At 39.5% G+C, this 27,436-nt stretch overlaps 1 protein-coding gene across 1 annotated transcript in view; it reads left to right on the top strand.

Annotated features, from left to right (window-relative positions):
• The window catches only part of LOC126176381 (synaptotagmin-12-like), a 326,752-nt gene extending 305,297 nt beyond the window's left edge, over positions 1–21,455 (top strand). Inside the window, exons 9-11 of the mRNA XM_049923538.1 lie at positions 5,354–5,488; positions 14,464–14,583; positions 19,736–21,455. Of these exons, the coding sequence (XP_049779495.1) occupies positions 5,354–5,488; positions 14,464–14,583; positions 19,736–19,906 (426 nt within the window). The 3' untranslated portion in view covers positions 19,907–21,455. The remainder of the gene's footprint in view (positions 1–5,353; positions 5,489–14,463; positions 14,584–19,735) is intronic.
• The last annotated feature ends 5,981 nt before the right edge of the window (positions 21,456–27,436 follow it).

Here is a 27,436-nt window from a genome sequence, read left to right as displayed (position 1 = left end):
AATAGAGTATCAAGAACAGGATCATGTTGTAGTGTAGATGTAATCACCTATACTTCATCTGCCGGCCCAAATATAGAAAAAAAAACTTGCGTTAGACGAGAAGAAAAATTGGTGAAATACTAAGTTCGCAAAAGTGTTTAACCTTCTTAGACTATATGGTTCTTAAACTACATAGGGTGCAACCCTAGGTAACATCTAACCGCAGTAAGATTTCTGTACAATAGTTGCCTTGTCTGCACAATAACGTGACGAACCAAGGAAACAAAGGCCATTGCGTTTGAGTCCTAGACTGTTAAAACCTGGTTCTACCGACAATTTTACTGTTTGTTTTCAAAGGTTTCCTTATTCACATTTATAGTATACACTAATGCAATATGCTTACCTTTAATGTACAAGACTAACCTAAACTCAAAAATATATTGACGAATAATTATCGAACATCTAAGATAAAACATGCTTTGTGTACTTCCTATAAAATTTATATCTAGGAGAGCGAATCTTTCTCAAACTCAACTAATCCCCTGTCTCAAAATGGAACTTCCGGAGTCTTACCCCGTCTTGCATAAATTCCTCTGGATGCCGTGCAAATATGTATCTCTCTCTCTGTATAACGTTCATAGTAGTAATGATCATATCTGGCCCAAGCGACAATTATTTTTGTTTTCCGTGAGCCGAATTTTAGTGCGCTGCTTAGTGGGTACCGTGAACACTTTGCAAGATACTTCGGTAAAATGAAATAACGTTTACAGTGTAATTTTATTCTCTCAGCTGGTAGTGCGACGCCAAATTAGAACTTCGAGGTATTAAGTTTAAGGATATCAACAGACAGAAAATTACGAATAAACCAATAAAATCTTCTCGGTTTTCAAGCTGCGACATTTCGAATAAACCACTCGAGCTTTCGAAAGTTGTCTCCACCATCGTCATCAGGTGTTGAAGCCACAAATTGCCAACGCTGGCACGGTGATCTGTGACCGGAAGGCAAGACGGGCAGCTAGCGGCTCCGTCACGCCGCGGGCCAGAATGACGTCACATGGTGCGAGTGCCAGGCCTAAGAGAAAGACAGGCCGCGGCGCGTACGTCACGAAGGTAGGCCTGCACTCGGTCGATCGCTCAACTCAGCAGATAACTACGTTTCTACACGTATTAACACGTAACTACGTGTGCACATACAAAAGAGAATTGCATCTACTACTGCATTGCGCTATTATGGAGACTTACTGTTGTTAGTCCTACAATGATCGGAAGTCCATAGGCCTCTTATAATTTGTTACGATTGTGCTGGGGGACAATAAAATTAAAATCATGCCAAAATGATTTATCAGTTGCATAAGGCACCACTCCTTGTATGAAATGAAGGCTGTTAAGCAGAAGAAACCAAATGCCTATAAACAAGCCCTTATACTATTTATCTCGAGTATTGATCGTAAATTGAATTTTGTTGTAGTGCTGTTAATCAGTAAGACTTCATAATAGCAGATTCCAGTAGAAGATACAATCTCGTTAGTACGTACAAGCCCATCTGCGAGTTAACAGACTTAGAAACGCATTTTGTCTGCTGAATTGAGCAAGCGAGCGAGTTCAGGCCTACCTTCGTGACGTACGCGCCGCGGCCCGTCTTTCTCGTGAGCCTCGGTGCGAGTGGCCGGCACTACTTTTGAAACTGCCGCTGCTGCATCCCTACAACAACTGCATCTACATCTATGTGATTACTCTGCTATTCACAATAAAGTGCCTGGCAGAGGGTTCAATAAACCACCTTCAAGCTGTCTCTCTACCGTTCCACTCTCGAACGGCACGCGGGAAAAACGAGCACTTAATTTTTTCTGTGCGAGCCCTGATTTCTCTTATTTTATCGTGATGATCATTTCTCCCTATGTAAGTGAGTGCCAACAGAATGTTTTCGCAATCGGAGGAGAAGACTGGTGATTGAAATTTCATGAGAAGATACCGTCGCAACGAAAAACGCATTTGTTCTAACGATTGCCACTCCAATTCACGTATCACGTCTGTGACACTATCTCCCCTATTTCGCGATAATACAAAACAAGCTACCCTTATTTGTACTTTTTCGATGTCATCCGTCAATCCCACCTGATGCGGATCCCACACCGCACAGCAATACTCCAGAATAGGGCGCACAAGCGTAGTGTAAGCAGTCTCTTTGGTAGACCTGTTGCACCTTCTAAGTGTTCTGCCAATGAACCGCAGTCTTTGGTTTGCTCTACCCACAATATTATCCATGTGATCGTTCCAATTTAGGTTAAATGGCTCTGAGCACTATGGGACTTAACATCTGTGGTCATCAGTCCCCTAGAACTTAGAACTACTTAAACCTAACTAACCTAAGGACATCACACACATCCATGCCCGAGGCAGGATTCGAACCTGCGACCGTAGCAGTCGCGTGGTTCCGGACTGAGCGCCTAGAACCGCTAGACCACCGCGGCCGGCCAATTTAGGTTATCTGGAATTGTAATCCCTAAGTATTTAGTTGAATTTACAGCCCTCAGATTTGTGTGACTTATCACGTAATCTAAATTTAGCTGATTTCTTTTAGTACTCATGTGAATAACTTCACACTTTTCTTTATTCGGGTTCAATTGCCACTTTTCGCACCATTAAAATATCTTATCTAAATGATTTGCAAGTCGTTTTGATCATCTGATGACTTTACAAGACGATAAATGACAACATCATCTGCAAACAATCTAAGAAGGCTACTCAGATTGTCTCCTATGTCGTTAATATAGATCGGGAACAATAGAGGGCCTATAACACTTCCTTGGGGAACGCCAGATATTACTTCTGTTTTACTCGATGACTTTCCGTCTATTACTGCGAACTGTGACCTTTCTGACAGGAAATCACGAATCCAGTCGCACAACTGAGGCGATACTCCGTAGGCACGTAGTTTGGTTAGAAGACGCTTGTGAGGAACGGTGTCGAAAGCCTTCTGGAAATATAAAAATATGGAATCAATTTGACATCCCTTGTCGATAGCACTTATTACTTCATGAGTATAAAGAGCTAGTTGTGTTTCACAAGAACGACATTTTCTGAATCCGTGCTGACTATATGTCAATAAATCCTTTTCTTCGAGGTACTTCATAATGTTCGAATGCAGTATATGTTCTAAAACCCTACTGCAAATCGACGTTAGTGATATAGGCCTGTAATTCAGCTGATTACTCCTACTTCCCTTTTTGGGTATTGGTGTGTCTTGAGCAATTTGCCAGTCTTTAGGTATGGATCTTTCTGTGAGCGATTGGTTGTATATAATTGCTAAATATGAAGCGTCAGGCCTACGTCTTTGCCTTCACTCGATGTCCAAAGCCCGCCTTCATGCCCTACTAAATGCGTATCCTTGGTCTCTGTTAAAATTGCTGCTGCTTATTCTAATTTCGGCCGCTTCTTTGATTACAGCATGCACCTGCCCATTGCCAAAATGCCTCCATTATGGTGCGTATAGAATTTTATGAATTCATTCTTGGTGTAAAGATCGAAGATAACAATTTTCTTTCACGTTTAGTGCGTAGTCGTCAGACTAAGTGAACTGCCAAAGACTATGGGGATCCCAGCAGACAAGAGAGACTCTCCAAAGTTTCATGCTCTCCAATGTAACGAGGTGGCATGGGCGGTTAGTTATGGGCGGTGATTCTCTACCGAAGATAGACTATGGGGATCCCAGCAGACAAGAGAGACTCTCCAAAGTTTCATGCTCTCCAATGTAACGAGGTGGCATGGGCGGTTAGTTATGGGCCGTGATTCTCTACCGAAGATGGGTACAGGTACAGCAGAGAAGGCAGCTCATTTATACAAGACACCCTTTATTGTTGTCTGCCTACATTCATTATACTCTGGTGCTGCTGGTGTCGATGGCTTTGTAGCTGACAGCATTGACCGGTCCCGCTGCTAAGGCTGCGCTGTGTCGGAGTAGTCTCGTATGAGAGGTTCACACCTCCCTGCTAGCCGGCAATCAAGCGCGCCAAATAGCAAATTTACGGCGAACCATACTCCGTGCGAGACGGCGTTTTACCGCCGTGTGGGCTCTTAACGTGGTTGGCCCGACGAAGATGGCTATCGCTGTGAATATGTTAGGCTGTGTCTCTGCCCCAGTGGCACAGGACGCAGAGGCCCAGCATTGACACCTCGGCAGAGGAGAGGAACTGACTGCATCCCCCAAGTCCAGTCCCAAGAAGGTGGCAGGTGCTGAGCTGCCTGACTGCCCGGATGCTCAGGCTGCGGACCGAGATCCTAGGCCCAGCAACAGTGAAGACAGCAGCGTCACCTGCACCGCGACGACCAGCACGTACTGAACGCCACATTTCTGCCCAGCCGTTCGAACACAATTACTGGTCCAGGCAGTTTACGTGCAGCTGCTCAGTGATGACCTTATGGAAGAGGCCATATTTGTGTGTAGTGTAGATATGCCTGGAACCGACGCCGACGTTCGAAGTCCGGCGTCGCCACACGGTAATAGGTCAACTCATAGCAAGTTATTGAAGAGTGGCCGGGATCCCAAGCCACTGACACACGGAAGCATGACGACACTGAGGCGGCAGCTTCTGCTGAGGTGTTAAACATGCTGGAGCATCGTCTGACAGTGGTCAATGGCTGAGTCCCAGCACTCAGGCTTTAGCTCTGACCACGGCTATGATCTACCCCATTACACGGATAAAAGATTCACGGACCCTTCTTTTTTGCAGAAAAGACGGTTACAAGTACCCCGTACCTTGATATGTTAGATTTATGGGTTCTTCCATAGTTGCGAGAACATGCCGAAAGTTTCATTTTTCAACAAGACACACCAAATTGGCAACTGTTTTCAGCTGCCTCACTGATGGTTCGATTGTTTAAGAGGCTTATGGATTTCGCATTGCACCAGTAACCCTCCGAGGTCACCTGGCCTCAAGCTTTTTTTTTTTTTTTTTTTTCCATGCTGTCAAAGATATGGAACGAGTTCCTTGAAGTTTTGGTGTCTGAAATGCGTCCGGTGGAGAGTACATTGAACATTTGTGAAGGGTAAATGAAAATTGTGATCCTACACATAACTGCAAAAAGTAGCTTGAAGATGTATGCTAATGCATGTAAAAAATATACTCTTCTATTTTGGATAGTTATTTTGAAAATAAATACTTTAGTCCTATGCATAAGTTAAAATTCATTCCAAACTTCTATCTTCATTCATGTAGAAGATATGGTCTTATGAAACAATTTGTGTCATTATGTTGCTTACTGTTGTGGGAGACAATTTTGACTGTTGGTATCTACTTACTGGGCTTGAAAATATAAATAACAGTGATAATACAGGTTGTAGTCAGTTTTTGACCTAGTGGCTAAATGTTTTCAGCACGGCACAGAATGGGGTGAGGTGATGTTCTCGCTGAGCTACCTGCCCACTGCTGAGAGACTCACTGTCGTCATAGTGAAGGCGCGAAACCTGAGGTTCTCTACCGACCCTGTACCTGGCGACCCATTTGTAAAGGTACAGTACTTACTGATACACTCTCATCTTCTTTAGTTAAGAAAATTATCAGACAAATAAAGGAAGATGCATACGTTGTTCATTGAAATAAAAATCCAACATATCTTTCCATTTTTAACAAATTGCCAAGGTTGAGCAATGGTAGCCAATCTGTATAAATCACAATACACTTACAATGATTTAAGAAACTTTAATGCATATTTTTTTCGTCATTGTAATTTCGTCTCGTGACTAACGAATAATTGATAATAATATTTGAATGCTTAGTAGCAACACACTCACGTTTTCTTTGATTACTTACCTGCAAAGTAATTTGTTAAAGTAGAACATTTATTTCAAAATTTTAAATTTTTACTTGTTGGGTGAAATGTATTACACATTATTTTCATTGTAAGTGCACAGATCCTTAAAAATACATTGTGAAAGTGGATGTAAATGCGTAATTTTGTTTTTTCCTCTACAATGTAATTATGAGAGACTGATTCAACAGTGATTAATTCACGCTATTCACCTCACAATATTTCCTGAAACGATTAATGTATCGTAATTGCCGCGCGGAGTGGCCGCGCGGTTTGAGGCGCCATGTCACGGATTGCGCGGCCCCTCCCGTCGGAGGTTCGGGTCCTTCTTCGTGCATTGATGCGTGTGTTGTTCTTAGCATAAGTTAGTTTAAGTAGTGTGTAAGTCTAAGGACCGATGACCTCAGCAGTTTGGTCCCTTACGAATTCACACAGATTTGAACATTTAGTATCGTAATTTGCGCCATTTAAGATACCGTAATTTCGTTTTCACCCAGATGAACTGTGAAAAAGTCCTCTCTGAATGGCGTTTTGTCTCTTTTCATAGCTGTATTAATTACAGAGATGTCGATATCAACTTTGCTTTTGCTAATGAGACCATGGTAACTTCTGCTGTTAGCATCGTATTTCTAAAAGAGACGAATTCAACGGCGTTTCTCTCTTCAAAATCTGATTACTAGCTTCGGAGAAATTACAGTATCTAGAAATGGATTTATTCTTTTGAACATGAAACATATTGCTGTCTTGCGTGAAACTTCATGATTTCATACTCTAGTAAGGAGACATATCACACTGGGTAAGAAAGAAAGTCTTACACTGCTACGATAACACAAAAAGGACACGGAGGAAATGTAGTTTCGATTCTGCCTGTGTCCTTCAAGCGTGTGCTTGATAGTTTTTTAAAAAATAAATGTGTTTCACAAACCAACAGATTCTACATATGCTACTTCTTTACAGAACAATCAGAAGGAATACAAAGAGGAAAGTTGAGTTTCACACTCACAGACTTTCTGAGAGGCAGTGTAGAACTAGAATCACAATTCAGCAAATCTGCAAAAACATGTTACTGGAAGTACCCTTCAACACCACGTGGTGCAGGGAGGCCAAAAATTTCGCATGCACATGAAGCTTTTCCAGGAGTGCGCAGCTCTGTCACCCAAGTGCACACTTCCTCATTATCACTCCATGCTCTCTAAGCAGTTGATGTTGTTGTGGTCTTCAGTCCTGAGACTGGTTTGATGCAGCTCTCCATGCTACTCTATTCTGTGCAAGCTTCTTCATCTCCCAGTACTTACTGCAACCCTCTAAGCAGAAACAGGAGGAAATAGAAGGGGAAACTGGAACACGCCACAATTCAGTATTAGTTATTTTTGCCACTCTGAAGACATAATAATAAAACTTTATATCAAGTACAAACTGTCTGTATACAGACACTGAGAATTTCGCAGATCTTCAACACTCAGTTTACCATGTTATCGTTACATATTTAGTTTCCTAATCGAAAAAAGCATTTCGTGCACATATGTTGATCGAAACGTTGTCATCACGTTTGCAATGTTATTATGAGGAGTGGAAGCACATCCTAGGTTAAATAACGTAGAACCACTGGACAGTTTTAATTTGTCTTTTTTAAACAGGAATTATACTGTAGATCGATCAGTTCCATCTGCGCATACAAAGGAACACTTTCAACTGAGACCGCAACCAGCTCGAAAACCGCTCAAAAACAGATGTAAGATTGGCAGTGTCCCAAAAACGTTTAGAAAACTGTTTTTGTAATTCTTTCAATGCCACAATGAATTCTTCAAACTTTGCATTTTCTTTTTAACACCAGTGAGCTGAAGGAAGTGGACGGTGTTTTCTGTCAGAAGTTATCCCTTCCACAATTTGATTTTCTTTTCGAATGAATCCGCTTCAGATTAGAAATAAGTTTCGTCTCATCTTTCAACGTCTTACTGTGGACAGTGGGCATGTGCAGTGAAGTCCACTTAAAATGCTATGTCTTTAATCGGTTCCAGACGTTCTAATTTTCGTTCTTGCTTTCCTTTCTCTTTAATAAACTCAACAACTGTGGGTCTTAATTTAAAAAATCGTTCAAGGTGTGTTCCTTCACTTAACCCTAAGTACTTTGCAGTAGTATGTAACGTCTCCATATTCTCCATTCAGTTCCGTCAAAAATTGTTGTAACTGACAGTATATAACGCGTGCGACTTCAAAAAGTGTACTATTCGTACCATCAATTTCGTCAATTGCGCCATGCCTGTAAATGTAGCACAAAGAGCTTCTTGATGTACAAAACAATGAACCCCATACAAATCGTCTGTCAAGCGTTGTAATTTTTTTTTTTTGTTTCACAATCAAATAATCTTTAATGTCTTTCTGTGCGGTGTTGTAATGCTGTTGCGTAGCAAATCTGCGGTACCCGTCAATTATGCGCTTGCATAATAGATACTCAGAATTCTCATCCTTCTGTTCTGTGATAGGCTACTCATCAATTTTTAAAGGCTTGTGATGATAGATCCCTAGACTGACTCTTTTTGTGTAAAGGGCCACTGGACCTGTCAACTTCCTTTAGACCACGAACAAAGAGTGAAATCGCAATTCTGTCGAACTGAAACAAGTCGTGCCTACCGAAAAATGCCGTACCAAGGAACACGGTCCCATGGTTCTGCTAAACGAAATGTGGTTCTGTACCAGGCAGTTCACAGAAGGGCCGAGCAAAGTTGAGACTAGCCGAGTAGTGGCGAAACAGGCCGAACCTCGGACTGAACATGTGTTGCACAGTTGTAGTGCCCCCAGAATTTTACGAAAGTCTGGAGACACTTGTGTTCCAGCCGTTTCGAACACGCGTTATTTTAAAGCAGGGCGTAAGGATGAGCATGGGATACTGCACCCATTTATTGTCTGTGCAGGCGAAACTGGAAGGGAGATAGTTCGTCGGCGCTAGTAAGTGTTCAGCGCGACCTGCGAAGAATAAACACATACGGCCCGGAAGCTCCGTGGCCGGCTGCAAAGAGTAATGTAGCTTTGTATTGTTGAAAAACAAATGGAGTGACTCGAGATAGTGACTGTTTTAGTAGACGTTGAACTGCTGGTGAGAGTACGTGGACTGGACGTGGATAGTCAGCCACGATAAAAGCTTATGTAATAATTGTGTTCAAAAATGTGTAATTACCTGATCTTGGGTGCCCGGTAATGTGTGGGCTTACGTCATAAAGTTTAGTTGTTTTTTTGTACAAAGTGGAAGTAAATATGTCCTGGTGCATTGAATGATATTCCAAGAGTAGCGTATTTTTAAATAAGAAGAGAAAGCGAGAGAGTGAAAAATTTCTCTTCCCAGCAGTGAAATTTTCGGAGAAGCGTCCGGTGCCAGCAAAAGACATCGGCGCTGCAAGAAAGCAAAACCAGTATTCTTCTACAAGTAAGTCCACGAAAACGCTTAACATTACACCGGGCCACCTCCCCTTAGCTCGAACACTCGTTATTTTGCACACAACATATATTTTAATAATTTTTTTCTTAACACTTATCTTGTTACTTTGTACTACATAAAAACATTATGTACAAAAACTCTCTTCCATCTCCGTTATTTCATTAAGCTGTTGGAAATATGTTTCATAGACATAGTAATATGATAAACTAATAGTACAACAAGTATCAGCTATTTCCAATAGATTTATGTACTCTTGCTTCTAGGACTGAGTCAAAATAAATCCCTCCCCTTAGCCAGCTTCAATGTTCAGGCGTTATTCTGAGTAGAGTCCTTACTTTTTTCTTAGAAGCTATTTCAATGATAACCACCGGTTTTCCGGGTCTGAAAAAAAAATAGTTGTACTGGGGGTTTTCTCTTTTTTCTGTCTCCTCGCGCGGGACTCGTCTTTTCTATTAACAAAATTTTAGAATTCAAATTTATCAGGAGAAACTTTCCACCACAATCTCAGGTCACTATACCACCATTTCCCTTTGGGTTCCAGTCTACGTAACGGTTGATACTATGAAAACATCTTCTTCCTCATCCTTGGGTAGGTACGCCCCTTCCATTTATACTAAACTATGGTACAGGTCAATCCCCTTTTTGGTGCTCCTGCCCGCACAGTATAGGTCAGCCTCCTCTGGTCTGCCTACCTGCCTCTCTTTCTCTCTTTTCACCTATATCGGATGCGCCCTCCCTATCTTCTCTTACAATGATTCATTGTCTTGCCTCTTTCGTACTCCTCTGCGCACTATTTTATTTAAAATTTCCTGGTAAAATTTCTATCTACCTCTCCTTTCCTCCTCCTGAGTCCTTCAGCCTACCTGTTTAAATTCTTCGCCTGTTCATTGCTTACAGCTCACTTATATAGCCTTAATAACTAAATATGTTTCGTCCATGGTTGTAACTTTATTTCTTTTCGTCGGGCTATTCGGTCTGCACAATCCTATTATTCATCAGAAACTTATTTGACTCGATACCACTGGCTTAATATCTATTTCTTTTTATCTCCATTCATATTACTTTGTACTACTATAGCTATGAACACAGGTGGATATACACTTCGTCCCCCCTTGTTCCTTTAGCTTATCTGACTCGATACCTCTGGCTTAATATCTATTACTTTGAGATGTGCAACCGTCGTTACTTAGCACATGTGCTCGAGCCCTTCCTGAGCACTACTTCCCCCCTTATCTGTGATGGTTGTTATATCTCCCTGTGTATTACTTGTCTGCGTCTTTGTATTTAATTGTTTGAGTGTGGAAGTGTGATAGTGCGTCCTGATTCTTTGGCCTACTAAGGTTCTTAGTTGAAGATTTTTAGAAATCACAGATTACAGAAGGACTTCAGCGATAGAAGTATATGAATGTGGACAGAGGGAAAGATAGATTGGTACTCTAAAGAGAAGTAAGAAAGGAAATAAGAGAATTGGTTGTTAAGATCGAATAAAGAAAGAAGACAGCCCCAAAGACAGGAAACCCTTCCCACCCCCCTTCCCCAGGTTCCCCACTTCGCCGGTACTTAAGTGAGAAGCCGGAGGAGGTATGATGTTCGCCGTCTCCTGCAGAACGGACATTCTCACCGTCACCTTTGAAGTCCCCGAAGAAAAGAACTTAGCAACTCCTATTGAACGGCAAATGATGAAGAACCAGTCACACTTGTTTGCGAGGGTTGTATGAAGGGCGTGGTGTGTAGGTCGTGTCTGTGCCTATGCTACCCACCCCTTTCGAAATTGGATATAAACCCTCCCCAACCACATCACATTTTACAAAAAATATAAAACATTCTATAAAAATAGAAATTATATACACTATAATCAAATAGTTATTCAGTTAGTCACTTCACTTTATATTTCATCCATATGTTCAGTTTATGTCATCTAGGTATCATTCTTCCTAAACAGTACCATCATATTATATCTCCTGTTAGAATGTTACCCTGTTAGTTTTATCTCATGCTTAGAGGTTACTGTTTATTGTGACTGTTGTGACTTGGCAAGACAGCCAAGCCACTATGCGAGGAAGCCAAAAGGCACGCGTTTAAGCTCACGCAGGCTGGCGTGAGGTCTGGAACAGTTAAAGGGATTGAGACTGGCAAATAAAGTACGTAGCTGATGGAATACTTAACTTTAATCCCTAATTGGTGAACATCGGTCTGACGGTACATGCATCACAAGATAAATAGCAAATGATAATGGCGCCTTGCTAGGTCGTAGCAAATGACGTAGCTGGAGGCTATGCTAACTATCGTCTCGGTAAATGAGAGCGTAATTTGTCAGTGAACCATCGCTAGCAAAGTCGGCTGTACAACTGGGGCGAGTGCTAAGAAGTGTCTCTAGACCTGCCGTGTGGCGGCGCTCGGTCTGCAATCACTGACAGTGGCGACACGCGGGTCCGTCTTATACTAGCGGACCGCGGCCGATTTAAAGGCCACCACCTAGCAAGTGTGGTGTCTGGCGGTGACACCACAGTGACTCCTTAAATTAGTCATAATCGTGTAGTCATAATTGGTCTCTTTTAATACTAGTATGATAGGATAGCTTAAGGGCTATAAATAGATTATAGGATAGTCGAAGATTTGAAGGGAGTTCGGTGTAGGAAAACTAATGTGGAAGTAACACCGAACCCAACTCGGGAACCGGCGGACGTCACTCCACCCGTTGACACAGAACGTCAACGTCCCTGGGGGTTTTGTACGTATCGTTTTATATCCTTAACATTATACATTCCCTTTTCCTCTCCCGTCACAGGATCTACTAAATATAGGGTTTTTTGGTGTACTATTGATTGAATACGATAAGGTCCTACGTATTTCAGAAAAAATTGTGTGTTTTAGGTATGGCTTGGTTAAAACGTTTTAAGAAATGGGTGGGATGTACCTCCCCATCTGGTTTGAATTTAGGAAACTGTCTCGACAAGCTTGAATTTGATCCCCATTGCAAATCAGTTATCATGTCCTTATTTAATATAATATTTTGGGGAACTTTGCCTTTCTCTAGTTTCTCCTGCATAAACTTGAATTCTTTCCTCAAAGTTTCTAAGTCTTTCTTGTTGTTATCTAAATCGGAAGTTACTATAGGCGAAGAGATATCAACACTTAGTTTCTCTTCAATCTTTCGTCCTATTAATTCTTCTACTTGTTCTTCTAAGCCATTCAAATTTATAAGCTCTGCAGTCATTAACTTTTCTTTGAAGTTCTGTTTTACGGTTTCCTCCCGTGATTTGACCCCTGAAATTTGCGCCTGTACTAGGGGGAGCAACTTATCTTGTTTTTGGACATTGGTTTTTAGCGCAGTTGATTCTTGTTCGACAACATCAAATGTAACATTACATACATTTTTCAAAGAGTAGTATTTTTCGTTAAATTGTTTCCAAATTACTACATTTAGAGTCTACATCATATTCTAATTTTGGAACTAATCCTTTTATGTTGGCTTCATTTCATTGTTCTAAATCCTTAAATAAAATATTTGTCTGTTCACTCAGGGAATCGGACAATTGTTTTTTCAATTCTTTTTTCCATTCTTGCATCTGATTACTTAGGATATTAACTTGAGCCTCTGGTTTTCTGTTTTGTGATTCAAACTGCACTTTGATAAACCTCATTAATTCGCCTAAATCTGGCCGCTGTTTTTCAATTCCCATAGCCCCAACAGACTCTACGGATTGATGTTCCTTTTCCATTGTGTTTTGTTTTGCCTTTAATCTAGTTATCATTAAAAGTACACTCGCTTATTTCCACAACACCCCACACTTCACAAACAATCAAAGGTCAGTAGTAGCTCACCCGGCGTCGGTGTACGGCGGCGTCAGCGTCGATGGACGGCGGCGTCGGCGTAGGTGGACGACGGCGTCGGCTTTTGTAGACAGCTGCGTCGGCGTTGGTGTGATGCGACGTCGGCGTTGGTGTGCGGCGGCGTCAGCGTTTGTAGACGGCGGCGTCAGCGATTTGAGACTAACTGCAGCGTTGTGCGATTTTCTTCATTCCCTTAATCATTTCACCATTTATCAACACGATATTTCTGGATAAGTATCGTGGAATCGCTCTTCAGCCTCGCTGTTATCGGTTGCTATGGCAACTCTCAACTCTTTTTTTTTTTCTTTTTCTTATAACTTCCTTAATATTTCCCCTTCTTTCTCAGGTCCTTTCTTCACGGTCGCCACGTTCTTGCGGTGGCCCGGTGTAATGTTAAGCTCCCTCTATACAGCTTAAGCGTTTTCGTAGACTTACTTGTTGAAGAATGCTGGTTCTGCTTTCTTGCAGCGCCGATGTCTTCTGCTGGCACCGGACGCTTCTCCGAAAATTTCACGGCTAGGAAGGGGAAATTTTCACTCTCTCGCTCTCTCTCTCTCTCTTCTTATTTAAAAATACGCTACTCTTGGAATATCATTCAATGCACCAGAACATATTTACTTCCACTTTGTACAAAAAAACAACTAAACTTTATGACGTAAGCCCACACATTACAGGGCACCCAAGATCAGGTAATTACACATTTTTGAACACAATTATTACATAAGCTTTTATCGTGGCTGACTATCCACGTCCAGTCCACGTACTCTCACCAGCAGTTCAACGTCTACTAAAACAGTCACTATCTCGAGTCACTCCATTTGTATTTCAACAATACAAAGCTACATTACTCTTTGCAGCCGGCCACGGAGCTTCCGGGCCGTATGCGTTTATTCTTCGCAGGTCGCGCTGAACACTTGCTAGCGCCGACGAACTACCTCCCTTCCAGTTTCGCCTGCACAAACAATAAATGGGTGCAGTATCCGATGCTCATCCTTACTCCCTGTTTTAAAATATCGCGTGTTCGAAACGGCTGGAACACAAGTGTCTCCAGACTTTCGTAAAATTCTGGGGGCACTACACAGTGTCACATACGCAGTATAGCATGTCGTCGCCGACCCTGACGCACAGGATAAGGAGCTAGCCTGCAACGAGCGAAGCCAATGAAATAGATGTTCTGGCAACTGTTGCTCACAACTACGAAAAAAGACCAAACGTCGTTTAGTAAGAACATTCTCACAATTCGCCTAGGTGAAAACACAATTACAATATCTTAAACAGTTGCAGGCATATTATGCTGAACGTCGACATGATGTTAACTCATGTTTCATTTGAATTTTTCCCTTGTGTGTAATCGTTTTCTAAGAGAAAATTATATGCATTTTGTTTGTTTATATGCCTTTTGTTTGCAGGTTTATTTATTGCAACATGGGAAGAAAGTTCATAAGAAGAAAACAACAACTAAACGTGGTGAACGTTGTCCTATCTTTAACGAAGCAATGATTTTCAGTGTACCAGCTCATGCTCTACAGGTAGGTCACAAATTGGGTAAGCTCTTTTTTTTATCAACAGTATGAAAACAAAAAACAAAGAAAGACGCACAACTAGCCCATTGGAAGTCGGACTCTTCAGGCATGTCGTTTGAAGAAAGTCTCAGTCAGCTTTACAGGACTGTTAAAAGAGGACATCTGTCTTAGGTCTCTCACTCCCTGTTTTCCTTTTTCTATTCTATTTCAGAACAGGCTACTCCCCCATGAAAATAATCTCCCCACATTCGTGTTTCCAACCGGATGGTAATACATTTCTTATTTAGATAATGTGTCATAATTCTTTCTCTCCAAACGAACACAGTTTGCTGTGTTGGTATTTATTCATTTATAGTACGTACATGTAGAACTCGTCGTATGCAAACATTCCACTGTATGCCTGTCTTCACTTACCACGGGAACTTTGGGTGAAGATCACGATTAAAGCAGGCTCAAACATGATAATTGCATGACTCTATAGGCCCCCTGACTCAGCAGCTGTTGTGGCAGAAATTTGGAAAATATTTCGAGTAGATTTCCCGACCGTGTTATAGTTCTTGGTGGAGATTTTAATTTACCAGATATAGACTGGTAGACTCAAACGTTTATAACGGGTGGCAGGGACAAAGAATCCAATGGAATTTTTTTTTTTAAGTGCATGATCTGAAAACTACCTTGAGCAGTTAAACAGAGAACTGACTCATGGCGATAACATATTAGACCTTCTGGTGACAAACAGACACGAACTATTTGAAACAGTTAACGCAGAACAGGGTATCAGCGATCATAAAGCGGTTACTGCATCGATGATTTCAGTCGTAAAAACAAATATTTAAAAAAAGAAGGAAGATTTTTCTGTTTATCAAAAGTGACAAAAGCAGATTTCAGAGTACTTGACGGCTCAACGCAAAAGTTTTATCTCAAGTACAGATAGTGTTGAGGATCTGTGGACAAAGTTCAAAACCATCGTACAATATGCATTAGATGAGTATGTGCCAAGCAAGATCGTAAGAGATGGAAAAGAGTCACCGTGGTACAACAACCGTGTTACAAAACTGCTACGGAAGCAAAGCGAACTTCACAGCAAACATAAACATAGCCAAAGCCTTGCAGACAAACAAAAATTACGCGAAGCGAAATGTAGTGTGAGAAGGGCTATGCGAGAGGAGTTCAATAAATTCGAAAGTAAAGTTCTATCTACTGACTTGGTAAAAAGTCCTAAGTAATTTTGGTATTGTGTCAAAGCGGTAGGTGGATCAAAACAAAATGTCCAGACACTCTGTGACCAAAGTGATACTGAAACAGAGGATGACAGACTAAAGGCCGAAATACTAAATGTCTTTTTCCAAAGCCATTTCACAGAGGAAGACTGCACTGTAGTTCCTTCTCTAGATTGTTGCACAGATAAAAAAAATGGTAGATATCGAAATAGATGACAGAGGGATAGAGAAACAATTAAAATCGTTCAAAAGAGGAAAGGCCGCTGGACCTGATGGAATACCAGTTCGATTTTACGCACATTATATGAAGGAACTTGCCCCCCTTCTTGCAGCGGTGTATCGTAGGTCTCTAGCGTTCCAAAAGATTGGAAAAGGGCACAGGTCATCCCCGTTTTCAAAAAGGGACGTCGAACAGATGTGCAGAACTATAGTCCTATATCTCTAACGTCGATCAGTTGTAGGATTTTGGAATACGTATTATATTCGAGTACAATGACTTTTTTGGAGACTAGAAATCTACTCTGTAGGAATCAGCATGGGTTTCGAAAAAGACGATCGTGTGAAACCCAGCTCGCGCTGTTCGTCCACGAGACTCAGAGGGCCATAGACATGGGTTCCCAGGTAGATGCCGTCTTTCTTTACTTCCACAAGGCGTTTGATACAGTTTCCCACAGTCATATAATGAACAAAGTAAGAGCATATGGACTATCAGACCAGTTGTGTGATTGGACTGAAGAGTTTCTAGATAACAGAACGCAGCATGTCATTCTCAATGGAGAGTAGAGATTTCAGGTGTGCCGCAGGGGAGTGTCGTAGGACCGTTGCTATTCACTATGTGTATATATATATATATATATATATATATATATATATATATATATATATATATATATATATATATATATACACTCCTGGAAATGGAAAAAAGAACACATTGATACCGGTGTGTCAGACCCACCATACTTGCTCCGGACACTGCGAGAGGGCTGTACAAGCAATGATCACACGCACGGCACAGCGGACACACCAGGTACCGCGGTGTTGGCCGTCAAATGGCGCTAGCTGCGCAGCATTTGTGCACCGCCGCCGTCAGTGTCAGCCAGTTTGCCGTGGCATACGGAGCTCCATCGCAGTCTTTAACACTGGTAGCATGCCGCGACAGCGTGGACGTGAACCGTATGTGCAGTTGATGGACTTTGAGCGAGGGCGTATAGTGGGCATGCGGGAGGCCGGGTGGACGTACCGCCGAATTGCTCAACACGTGGGGCGTGAGGTCTCCACAGTACATCGATGTTGTCGCCAGTGGTCGGCGGAAGGTGCACGTGCCCGTCGACCTGGGACCGGACCGCAGCGACGCACGGATGCACGCCACGACCGTAGGATCCTACGCAGTGCCGTAGGGGACCGCACCGCCACTTCCCAGCAAATTAGGGACACTGTTGCTCCTGGGGTATCGGCGAGGACCATTCGCAACCGTCTCCATGAAGCTGGGCTACGGTCCCGCACACCGTTAGGCCGTCTTCCGCTCACGCCCCAACATCGTGCAGCCCGCCTCCAGTGGTGTCGCGACAGGCGTGAATGGAGGGACGAATGGAGACGTGTCGTCTTCAGCGATGAGAGTCGCTTCTGCCTTGGTGCCAATGATGGTCGTATGCGTGTTTGGCGCCGTGCAGGTGAGTGCCACAATCAGGACTGCATACGACCGAGGCACACAGGGCCAACACCCGGCATCATGGTGTGGGGAGCGATCTCCTACACTGGCCGTACACCTGGTGATCATCGAGGGGACACTGAATAGTGCACGGTACATCCAAACCGTCATCGAACCCATCGTTCTACCATTCCTAGACCGGCAAGGGAACTTGCTGTTCCAACAGTACAATGCACGTCCGCATGTATCCCGTGCCACCCAACGTGCTCTAGAAGGTGTAAGTCAACTACCCTGGCCAGCAAGTTCTCCGGATCTGTCCCCCATTGAGCATGTTTGGGACTGGATGAAGCGTCGTCTCACGCGGTCTGCACGTCAAGCACGACCGCTGGTCCAACTGAGGCGCCAGGTGGAAATGGCATGGCAAGCCGTTCCACAGGACTACATCCAGCATCTCTACGATCGTCTCCATGGGAGAATAGCAGCCTGCATTGCTGCGAAAGGTGGATATACACTGTACTAGTGCCGACATTGTGCATGCTCTGTTGCCTGTGTCTATGTGCCTGTGGTTCTGTCAGTGTGATCATGTGATGTATCTGACCCCAGGAATGTGTCAATAAAGTTTCCCCTTCCTGGGACAATGAATTCACGGTGTTCTTATTTCAATTTCCAGGAGTGTATATATATATATATATATATATATATATATATATATATATATATATATATATATATATATATATGACCTTGTGGATAACATCGGAAGTTCACTGAGGCTTTTTGCAGATGATGCTGTAGTATACCGAGAGGCTGTAACAATGGAAAATTGTACTGAAATGCGGGAGGATGTGCAACGAACTGACGCATAGTGCAGGAAATGGCAATTGAATCTCTCAATGTAGACAAGTGTAATGTGCTGTGAATACACAGAAAGAAAGATCCTTTATCATTTAGCTACAATACAGCAAGTCAGCAACTGGAAGCAGTTAAACCCTTAATTTATCTGGGACTAGGCATTAGGAGTGATTTAAAATGGAATGACCATATAAAATTAATCGTCGGTAAAGCAGGTGCCAGACTGAGATTCATTGGAAGAATCCTAAGGAAATGCAATCCAAAAACAAAGGAAGTAGGTTACAGTGCACTTGTTCGCCCACTGCTTGAATACTACTCACCAGTGTGGGATGCGTACCAGATAGGGTTGATAGAAGAGACAGAGAAGATCCAACGGAGAGCAGCACACTTCGTTACAGGATCATTCAGTAATCGCGAAAGCATTATGGAGATGATAGATAAACTCCAGTGGAAGACTCTGCGGGAGAGACGCTCAGTAGTTCCGTATTTGCTTTTGTTGAGGTTTCGAGAACATACCTTCTCCGATGAGTCAAGCAGTATATTGCTTCCTCCTACATATATCTTGCGAAGAGACCATGAGGATAAAATCAGAGAGATTAGAGTGCACACAGAGACATACCGACAATCTTTCTTTCCACGAACAACACGAGACTGGAATTGAAGGGAGAACCGATAGAGGTACTCAAATTACCCTCTGCCGCACACCATCAGTTTGCTTGGAGAGTATGGATGTAGATGTAGATGTAGATGTAGAACTTCATTTCAGTTGCCAGTGAATGAGAATTTTTGTTCTGAAAGAGGACTCAACTTCCAGGTTCACACTGTCGGGTCTGCCATTGTCTTTTAGCAATGTATCGTTTCTGTTTTTGATCTTAAATGTTTGATGCATTGTACCTCATATACATGAGGTATGTCAAAAAATATGACTGCAGGAAAAAAAGGATATGGTGACAGACTGATCTATAGCGTATCTGAATGATATTTTGACAGCATTGGGCAGTATTTTTGAAATTTCCCACTTTGTGATATTATGGTTATGCAGGAACCTGAGAATAAAATTTTACAGAATATTCTCTTTTATTGAACAATATTCTGTACAATATATTCCATTATGCTACCATGTAATTTAACGCACTCCACATCATGACAACATTTATCAAACCCTGTTTTTTCATTGGCTTAGGCAACATGTCTAATCATTTTGACTCATCATTCATCATGTTCACTTTCCATCATTCACACTTTCCATCATTGCAAACAGTTACCAACTGCTGCATGCAGTGCAAAAGCCAACGATGTCAGTGCACTTTTACTGATGAATGTCTTATACGGTGTCACACATTTATCAACTGTATCATGCAGTAACATCAAAATAATGTATTGATGTTAATGAGTGACTCATTATGTAGCATAAACTTGTTTTCTTTGCTTTCAGACAATACAGCTTCGGGTAACTGTTGCAGAAAATACAGGAGAGCCACGAGCCCGTGCTGTGGGGCATGTGATTGTGGGTGCCCAAGCTACAGGGAAGGCACTCTCACATTGGAGTCAAATGTTATCCTCTTTACGCAAGCCCATTGCAATGTGGCATGTTCTACGCAAATGACTATTCACTGTTTAAACAATGTAAAATTATTTTCTAACCATTATGTGTAAGTGATTCGATGGTACTAATCTGGTGCTATGCCTGCAACTTGCTATGATTCAGTGTCCTTCATATAGAGATGACATCATTCTGTCATGACTGTCATACCAAGTTTCTTAAAATCCTAGATCCTTTCATAACTACTATCATAACTACCTTTTAGTACAAATTATTGAGTGAGATTTCATATGCACATTTTTCTTTGATCCTTTTTGTACATAATGAAAGACAATTTTATAATATACACTGTGACTCTTTCCTGTTAATTTTGTTATACAGTTAGATCAGGAAGTAAGAAGGCATAATTTTTCAAAAATATCTTAAATATGTACCTGAAGATAGATATTTCCAAATGGTTTTTGTTTACCTGTGAGAAATAAGTGGTGGAAGAAAGAAGCAGTACTTTCCTCATAAGAAAACTCATATATTTGGATATTAAAATTTTTCAGTTATTCCATGTTCTACAGTGATTCTGCAAAGCTGCCAACAACAAAAAAGAAATAAACAAGAACTTTCTAAGTGAGAATATTAAACAGATTCATAGTTTATATTCAAGTCTTACATATCTAACAACAATGAGTAATCCCAGCTATTGTATATCTAACAACGAGTAATCCCAGCTATTGTATCACTGAAATAGGGGTCTTCTGTTTTTTTCCATGAAGCTATTGAAAAGATGTACAAGTAACTACAAAACAATCACCAGATTTAGAAAAATTGAACAGATTAATGGACCAACTGAACAGAACATTAACATCACTTTAGAATTCCTTCTGTCGAGTAATAGCCAGAATATGTTTATTGTATAATATAAAACCTTGGAATGTAGTCAAATAAACTTATGACTTAAGTGACTGTAATTATCTAACACTTAACATCATTCTGAAAATTGAATTGTTATGGCAATCAATATTATATATGTCATTGTTCACCGATTATAATGTTGAGGTCTACAGATGACCTTCAAATTTCGTTGTAGAACAGAGTTTCCCACACAGCTATACTTCTTAGTTGTTGGTTGTTGTATATTATGTACAAGGATCATAAAAGTATCATCTCATGACGTAACAAAAAACTGATTTCAACATTTGTTAGTCTTACCTTAAAACCAATGTTTTGTTTTTCCCCCACCATTTCTCTATCCTTAGAAATGAAGATTTCTGCTGTGCCTGAAGAACTGCTTTTCTTTAAATGTTGCATGTGCATGAAAATCACTCATTTTACAACAAAAAATTATGGTAATTTTATGTCTTATTGCATTCCTATTAAAGTGGTAAATAAGAGGTGTATTTGTACAGATTCTCATCATGGGGCAAAGACACATTCCCCTCTTTGATCTTGGAAGACACTGTAATATACTATAAAATCAACACAAGAAGAAAAATATTGAGTCTTCATTGTAATAACAAAAATTAACAACTGTAGGATATCTATAAAAACAGAAAGAATTATGTTACAGATAGATAATGTTTTAGAACTTAAGAGCCTTTTCCAGAGCACAAAAAATAATGTGGACCAAAATGTGAGAAGTTCTGCCATCTTAACATCAGCTTAATGTATGTATGGAACTTCGTTCTTATATTTCATATTTGCAGTACCTGTTGCTGTCAATAATTATCCATGTATTGGTTGTAATTAATTATGGTAATTGTTTTAAACGAGGTCAATCATCAGGTAATAATCTGTATTTCATATATTAACAGTGCCTCATGATGAAACTTTAATAGTTAATTGTTTTTCTCCTTCTTTAACTAGAAAGACTATCCTATTGCCCAATTGTATCATTAAATACACACACCACGAGAATATTCTTGCATTTTGACTTTAACAGATACATAATTTGTAAATACCACATAAATACATTACTGCTTTAAGTACTACAATAGAACAAATACAATGGAATAACATCACCATCATTGTTGGCATTTGTTTCTGTTGCCGTTAATGGACCAGTACATATAGCAGTGTCTAATCGGTGATAGGGATGTTCATGGTGATGGGTGATGATGGAATAATATCAGTATCATTGCTGGCATTTTTTTCTGGTGCCATTAGTGGACCAGACATATAGCAATGTCCAATATGTGATAAGGATGTTGATGGCGATGATAATGAAAATGAATTATAGAGAAATTCTGTTGAATTGCACAATTCATGTGTCTTACACAATGTTTATTTAAAGTTGATAACATTATAAGCATTTAAATCACTAATGAAACCATTATGTGAAAAGATAATATATTCCTTTGACTGTTTGCTCAATTTTCCCTTTAATTTTCATTGAGATTGGATGCTATCTTCTTTTATCCGATGAAATGTCTCATAGCCCCTTGTCTCACAGTTATGTTCATTTTTTTTCATTTTCATATGTCTTTCTGTGTTATTATCTTTGCTGACCCTCTTCAAGATCTACTTTTAACATTAAACCCTTTCATGATTTTTGTCCCAGTAGTTCTAGTCCAGGTTTCAGGTACAACGTTGTTAACATTTTTATTCTAGAATTGTAAAAGTCCTTGTGTCTTTTATTTACCTCATGCTTTCAGGTATCTATCAAGAAATTCCCATATATTTGTTAAATTATATGTAGCAGGTCACCTTAGTAAGACAATGGCTCATTTAATAAATGTACAAGAAATGATAATTCACATTACAGCTAAAATACTGTTCTGTTTCTATTCGAACAGACACAGTGACACTCGTTATATGTATCAGTGGCATTCAGTAAATACTGATATAAATGGAATTGTTTGGCAAATAGATTATTACTAAGTACATATAAATTTTGGCTTGCCATACAGCAGCAAAGATAACAACATGTAGAGAATCATAATCTTTAAAGAGTCAGAAGAGGATTATTCTTATATCAGATCCACAAAATTTTCTGCTTATACCTAAAAGCAAATAACTGGATTTCTATCAGATCAGTATTGTTATTAGTTGCAACAAGAACTAAATATTTGCTAGTACTTTCCATTTGGATTTGGATTTTATGAGCTAATTCTAATAGCTCTCATAAATAATATTAGTCAAAGCTTAAAACTACCAAAAACTACCACATCAAGTACTTCCATTCTTATGAGTAAATGTTTTTATATTCATAATAATTGTTTTGTACTGAAATTGAAATGTAACATTAAAAGTGAGAGTACAATGAAATAATAACAAAAAGTTTAATATTTACCAGATGTACAGTATCTGAAAACAAAATTATAGCAAATCAAAGAACAAATGATTACTCAGAAAGTATACATGGCAAAGAAGCCCATGAATTAGGGTAACAATGACACAGGACTCAGATTCAGGAGGATGACAGTTAAAACCCAAGTTCGGCAATCTTGATTTATGTTTTCAGTGAATTTCCTAAATCACTACAGGAAAATGCCAGGATGATTCCTTTGAAAGGGCCACTTTCCATTTCCATCCTTCCCTAATCCAAGCTTGTGCTCCATCTCTAATAACCTCATTGTCAACAGGATGTTAACCACTATTCTCCTCCTCCTCCTCCTCCTCCTCCTCCTCCAACAATGGGACTCTGACAAAAATCTTTCATATTTTCACTGAAAGGTTAACTTTTTTAAAATATGTGATGAGAGTAAGATATCTCAAGGGTAGTTACTTGTTTTCACATTTTGTTGTAAAATGAGTTATCATACATAAAAGATACAAGAAAGTACTGGGTGAAATAAAAGCAATGGAAGGAGTAAAGATAATCAGCCACAGAGTATAGAGACATAAGCAAGTCTTGAAAGTTGTTGCTTTGCTTCTGGACAATGTCTTTAGAGGAAGCAAAGTCTCACACGCATTATCAAAAACTCGTCCGCCGCTCGTGGTCTCGCGGTAGCGTTCTCGCTTCCCGAGCACGGGGCCCGGGTTCGATTCCCGGCGGGGTCAGGGATTTTCACCTGCCTCGAGATGACTGGGTGTTTGTGTTGTCTTCATCATTTCATCATCATCCAGGAAAGTGGCGAAATTGGACTGAGCAAAGGTTGGGAAATTGTACGGGCGCTGATAACCCCGCAGTTGAGCGCCCCACAAACCAAACATCATCATCATCATCGCATTATCAAAAAGTTCATAATCTTATTTACAGGGCTGTCTACCATGCAGTATCTCAACTATATGGAAAATTGTTGTCTTCATTCTTTTTCCTTGTTTAAATCAATATATTATATGAATTTGCAAAAAAATGCTTCTCAAACTTTGCACTTTTTTTTTATACGGGAACCTCGTTGATGGATTTGCAATGTTACATATGAATTTTCTTCAGAGTTGAAAGTGGCTACTTATTATTTCACACAGAAGTGTTAAAGTTCTATTAGAAACAAGCACAACAGTCAACATTATATGTTCAGAAAAAGAGAAGATATTTAAAAAATTTTAATGTCCAAGAACACTTAGTGCAGCTTCCACTTCATACCATTTTATACTGTCTGCATACTATTCAGTTAAAGAATTATCCCCTCTCCTTATATTTTACATATTCTACATTCATCTAAACATTTCATAAATGAGAAAAAATTGCTTTATAAGTATTTAAAATTACTATGAATGACATTATGTGAACGTCCACAGATGTTTATCATTCTAAAAATCTTATACCTTTAGCAAAAGGAAGCATTGTCCAATTTTATCAGCTGCATCAAGCACAAAATTATCTCATTCACAAGGTACAGCACAAATATTTTGTTTATCTTCTGTTTTCAGACTCACAAAAATAAGCTGTTAGTACCTTTTGTAGGATAAGTTCCCAGTGTTATCTTTTGTAATCTAAAGCATAAATTATTGAAGATACATCACAGTGCAGAATTTGGGGTCTAGAGTTTCATTCTTTGCAGATTTAGTTTTTGTGCCAGTTTCTGTCCAAACAGTATGTGATGCTGGTTGTGATTAAAGAACGCAAAATACTTAATGCTGTAGACTGATAATTTATTTGTTCGTTGTCAAAATTATATCAACATTTAAGTTTATGAGTGGATATTGGTTAGAAGCTGTTTTTTGGCTTACAGATGACTGCTTTTAAGCATCAAATTTCCTGTGAAGTGCCTAAAGTTTCTAAGCTTCACCTAGTTCCTCGGCATCATTCTCAATTAAGATGGCCTTCTAGCACAGCAAAAGTCTTTTTCATTCTGTCATTTATCTACTTTCCCTTCAATGACAATCTAGTAATGGTGTGTAAATAAAATTCAGAGATACTATGAAAATCATTTTTGTAAATATATGTGTAACCATAGAATGTAATCATAAAATATTTTAAACAGCAATCTCTTCCTTATTAATGCATTAACTGACTGCAAAAAGCCACCTCTAATCTGAGCTTGAACATAATAAATACTAAGCTGTGTAGGTACTAAAGGAAATGGGGCCATTCAAAGGTAATTGAAAGATATATTTATATACAGAAGAAGTATCTAATCATAAGTAGTAGTAAACAACATGTTAGAATACAAGGTTATGTTTCTTAGTTTGTATTGGACGATATTTGAGATACTGTTTTATAGTCAGATTGTTAATAACTGCTCTTTGACACACTATAAGGAATTTCATTAATATATATACATAGAAACATGTAAATAAATAAAATAGCAGAGCCAGAAACTTCCAGACTAATCAATGTGATGACAAAGGAAACAAATATCACAATCATGCATAGTTTATAGCTATTATCAGGCTTTTAGATTCATTCAGAAACAACATCAAGGTCAGACATTTGTAAGAAATAGTCTTTTCATGTACTGGTATGAAATTAATTCCCTGTTGGACCTATTATTAACATATGACTGTTAATGTATTTACGAGTATGTAACATAACTGCAATGATACAGTTGTTGCTTTGACATCCATTTCAGAAATGAAATACCACAGTAATACTGTATGCTTGGCATACAAGTTGTGCTAGAGAATGAAACATACTCAAAATGAAAAAGTATGACAACACATGTGGTTCAGATTTTAAAAGATAGACTCACTTTTTGAACTAGTGGAAAACTGTTTTATGAACCACCACTCCACAAACAATATGAGAGAAGGATCAGTGGTATTTTTATCAGATTTGTATAATCTCTTGACATCTCTAAAACCACAGACTGGGCCTGAGATACGTCATAGCATCAAATTTTAAGTTTGAACTTCATTTAAGACATTGTCTTATATTTCTTTAATTTCATTGCTAGTGTTAAAAAAAGATGATGTCTGGTTTGTAACACCTTTATTATTGACAAAAGATATGTATTCACATGGGAACCATGCATAATTCACAAATCTTTCTCTCTCTTATACATGTAGTATTTGTAATGAGAAAAAGAATCAGCAGGCTCTGTTGTGTGTTACCACGTTAATTGAAAGAACCTTGTATGAACCTGTGGTGGAAAATTATATCACAATAATGAATGTCTCTTGTTAGTATGTGCTCTGAGAGTTGCCCATTTTTTATATCTTGTCATTCCCTCATTGTGTTTTTGAAGAATTTTACAATAATTTCTACTCATTATTTAAAAACAAATCATATATAATTATCATCTTCGCTACAATTCACAGCAATCCCACTATTTTGTCATGAAGCAAAAGCAGTTGACTTTATTAATGATCTTTCATTAACAGATTCACACTTCCCAACCCATTCACTAGATCTGCTTGTAAACCAGTAATATATGATTTAGTCAGGACTTGATTTGGCTACCTTATAAAATGTAGTAAAAAATATGGATATGGACTTGTTCAGTACTTATTTCTCACAGATAGTACTACATTCATCTCAAATAACTTATGTAATCTGGATCTGATTACATACATTTCTTTTGTTCCTAATTTTCAAAGATTTATGTGTTTGCTCTTCGTTTTGCAAAGATACAACAATTTGATGCCCCTTTCTGCAGTTCCAGCATATGTGCTACATACAGACACTACAGACTAAAAGTTTCATCCAAAACACAAAGAGGTCAGAAGGTGCAAAAATAACAGCAGGATAGCAATAGAAAGAACAAATATTAGTTTATATGTTGAAAATCAGATTCAGAACCAAGAAACAAAATTTAAAGTATGTCACCACATTATTATTCTGCATACTGCAGTGCTCATACTGTAATTTTATACAGTGACACACAAACACTATGTTTCTTAGATTTAACATGAAGGAGAGATAAGGAAGAATTCAGGAAATAGTATAGCTCAGTAAGTAAATTACTATAAACTACTTTTATGTGTCTGTTTCATTTGTCACATGTGTTAGTGATTTATTGAATTTTGTAAGTCCCAAAATAAGGTATTTTGGTCTGAACACATGTCACACCTTTTCTCATATATATTTGTATGAAATTAATCATATCCTTGCAAAAAGGAGGTCACATTTAAAACGTTTTAAAGTTGTGTCAGGGTACACACATAATCTGTGTAATTTACTGAACTCTTCTAATAAATATGCTCAGGAAAGTATTTATCACTGGATGAAAATGGATCAATACTGGTACATATATAATATCCCACAATTCATCTTGG

The sequence above is a fragment of the Schistocerca cancellata genome, chromosome 3 (assembly GCF_023864275.1).
Source record: "Schistocerca cancellata isolate TAMUIC-IGC-003103 chromosome 3, iqSchCanc2.1, whole genome shotgun sequence".
NCBI lineage: Eukaryota > Metazoa > Arthropoda > Insecta > Orthoptera > Acrididae > Schistocerca > Schistocerca cancellata.
The sequence above is the reverse complement of the archived record's forward strand: the minus strand, read 5'-3'. Positions and strand labels throughout refer to the sequence as shown.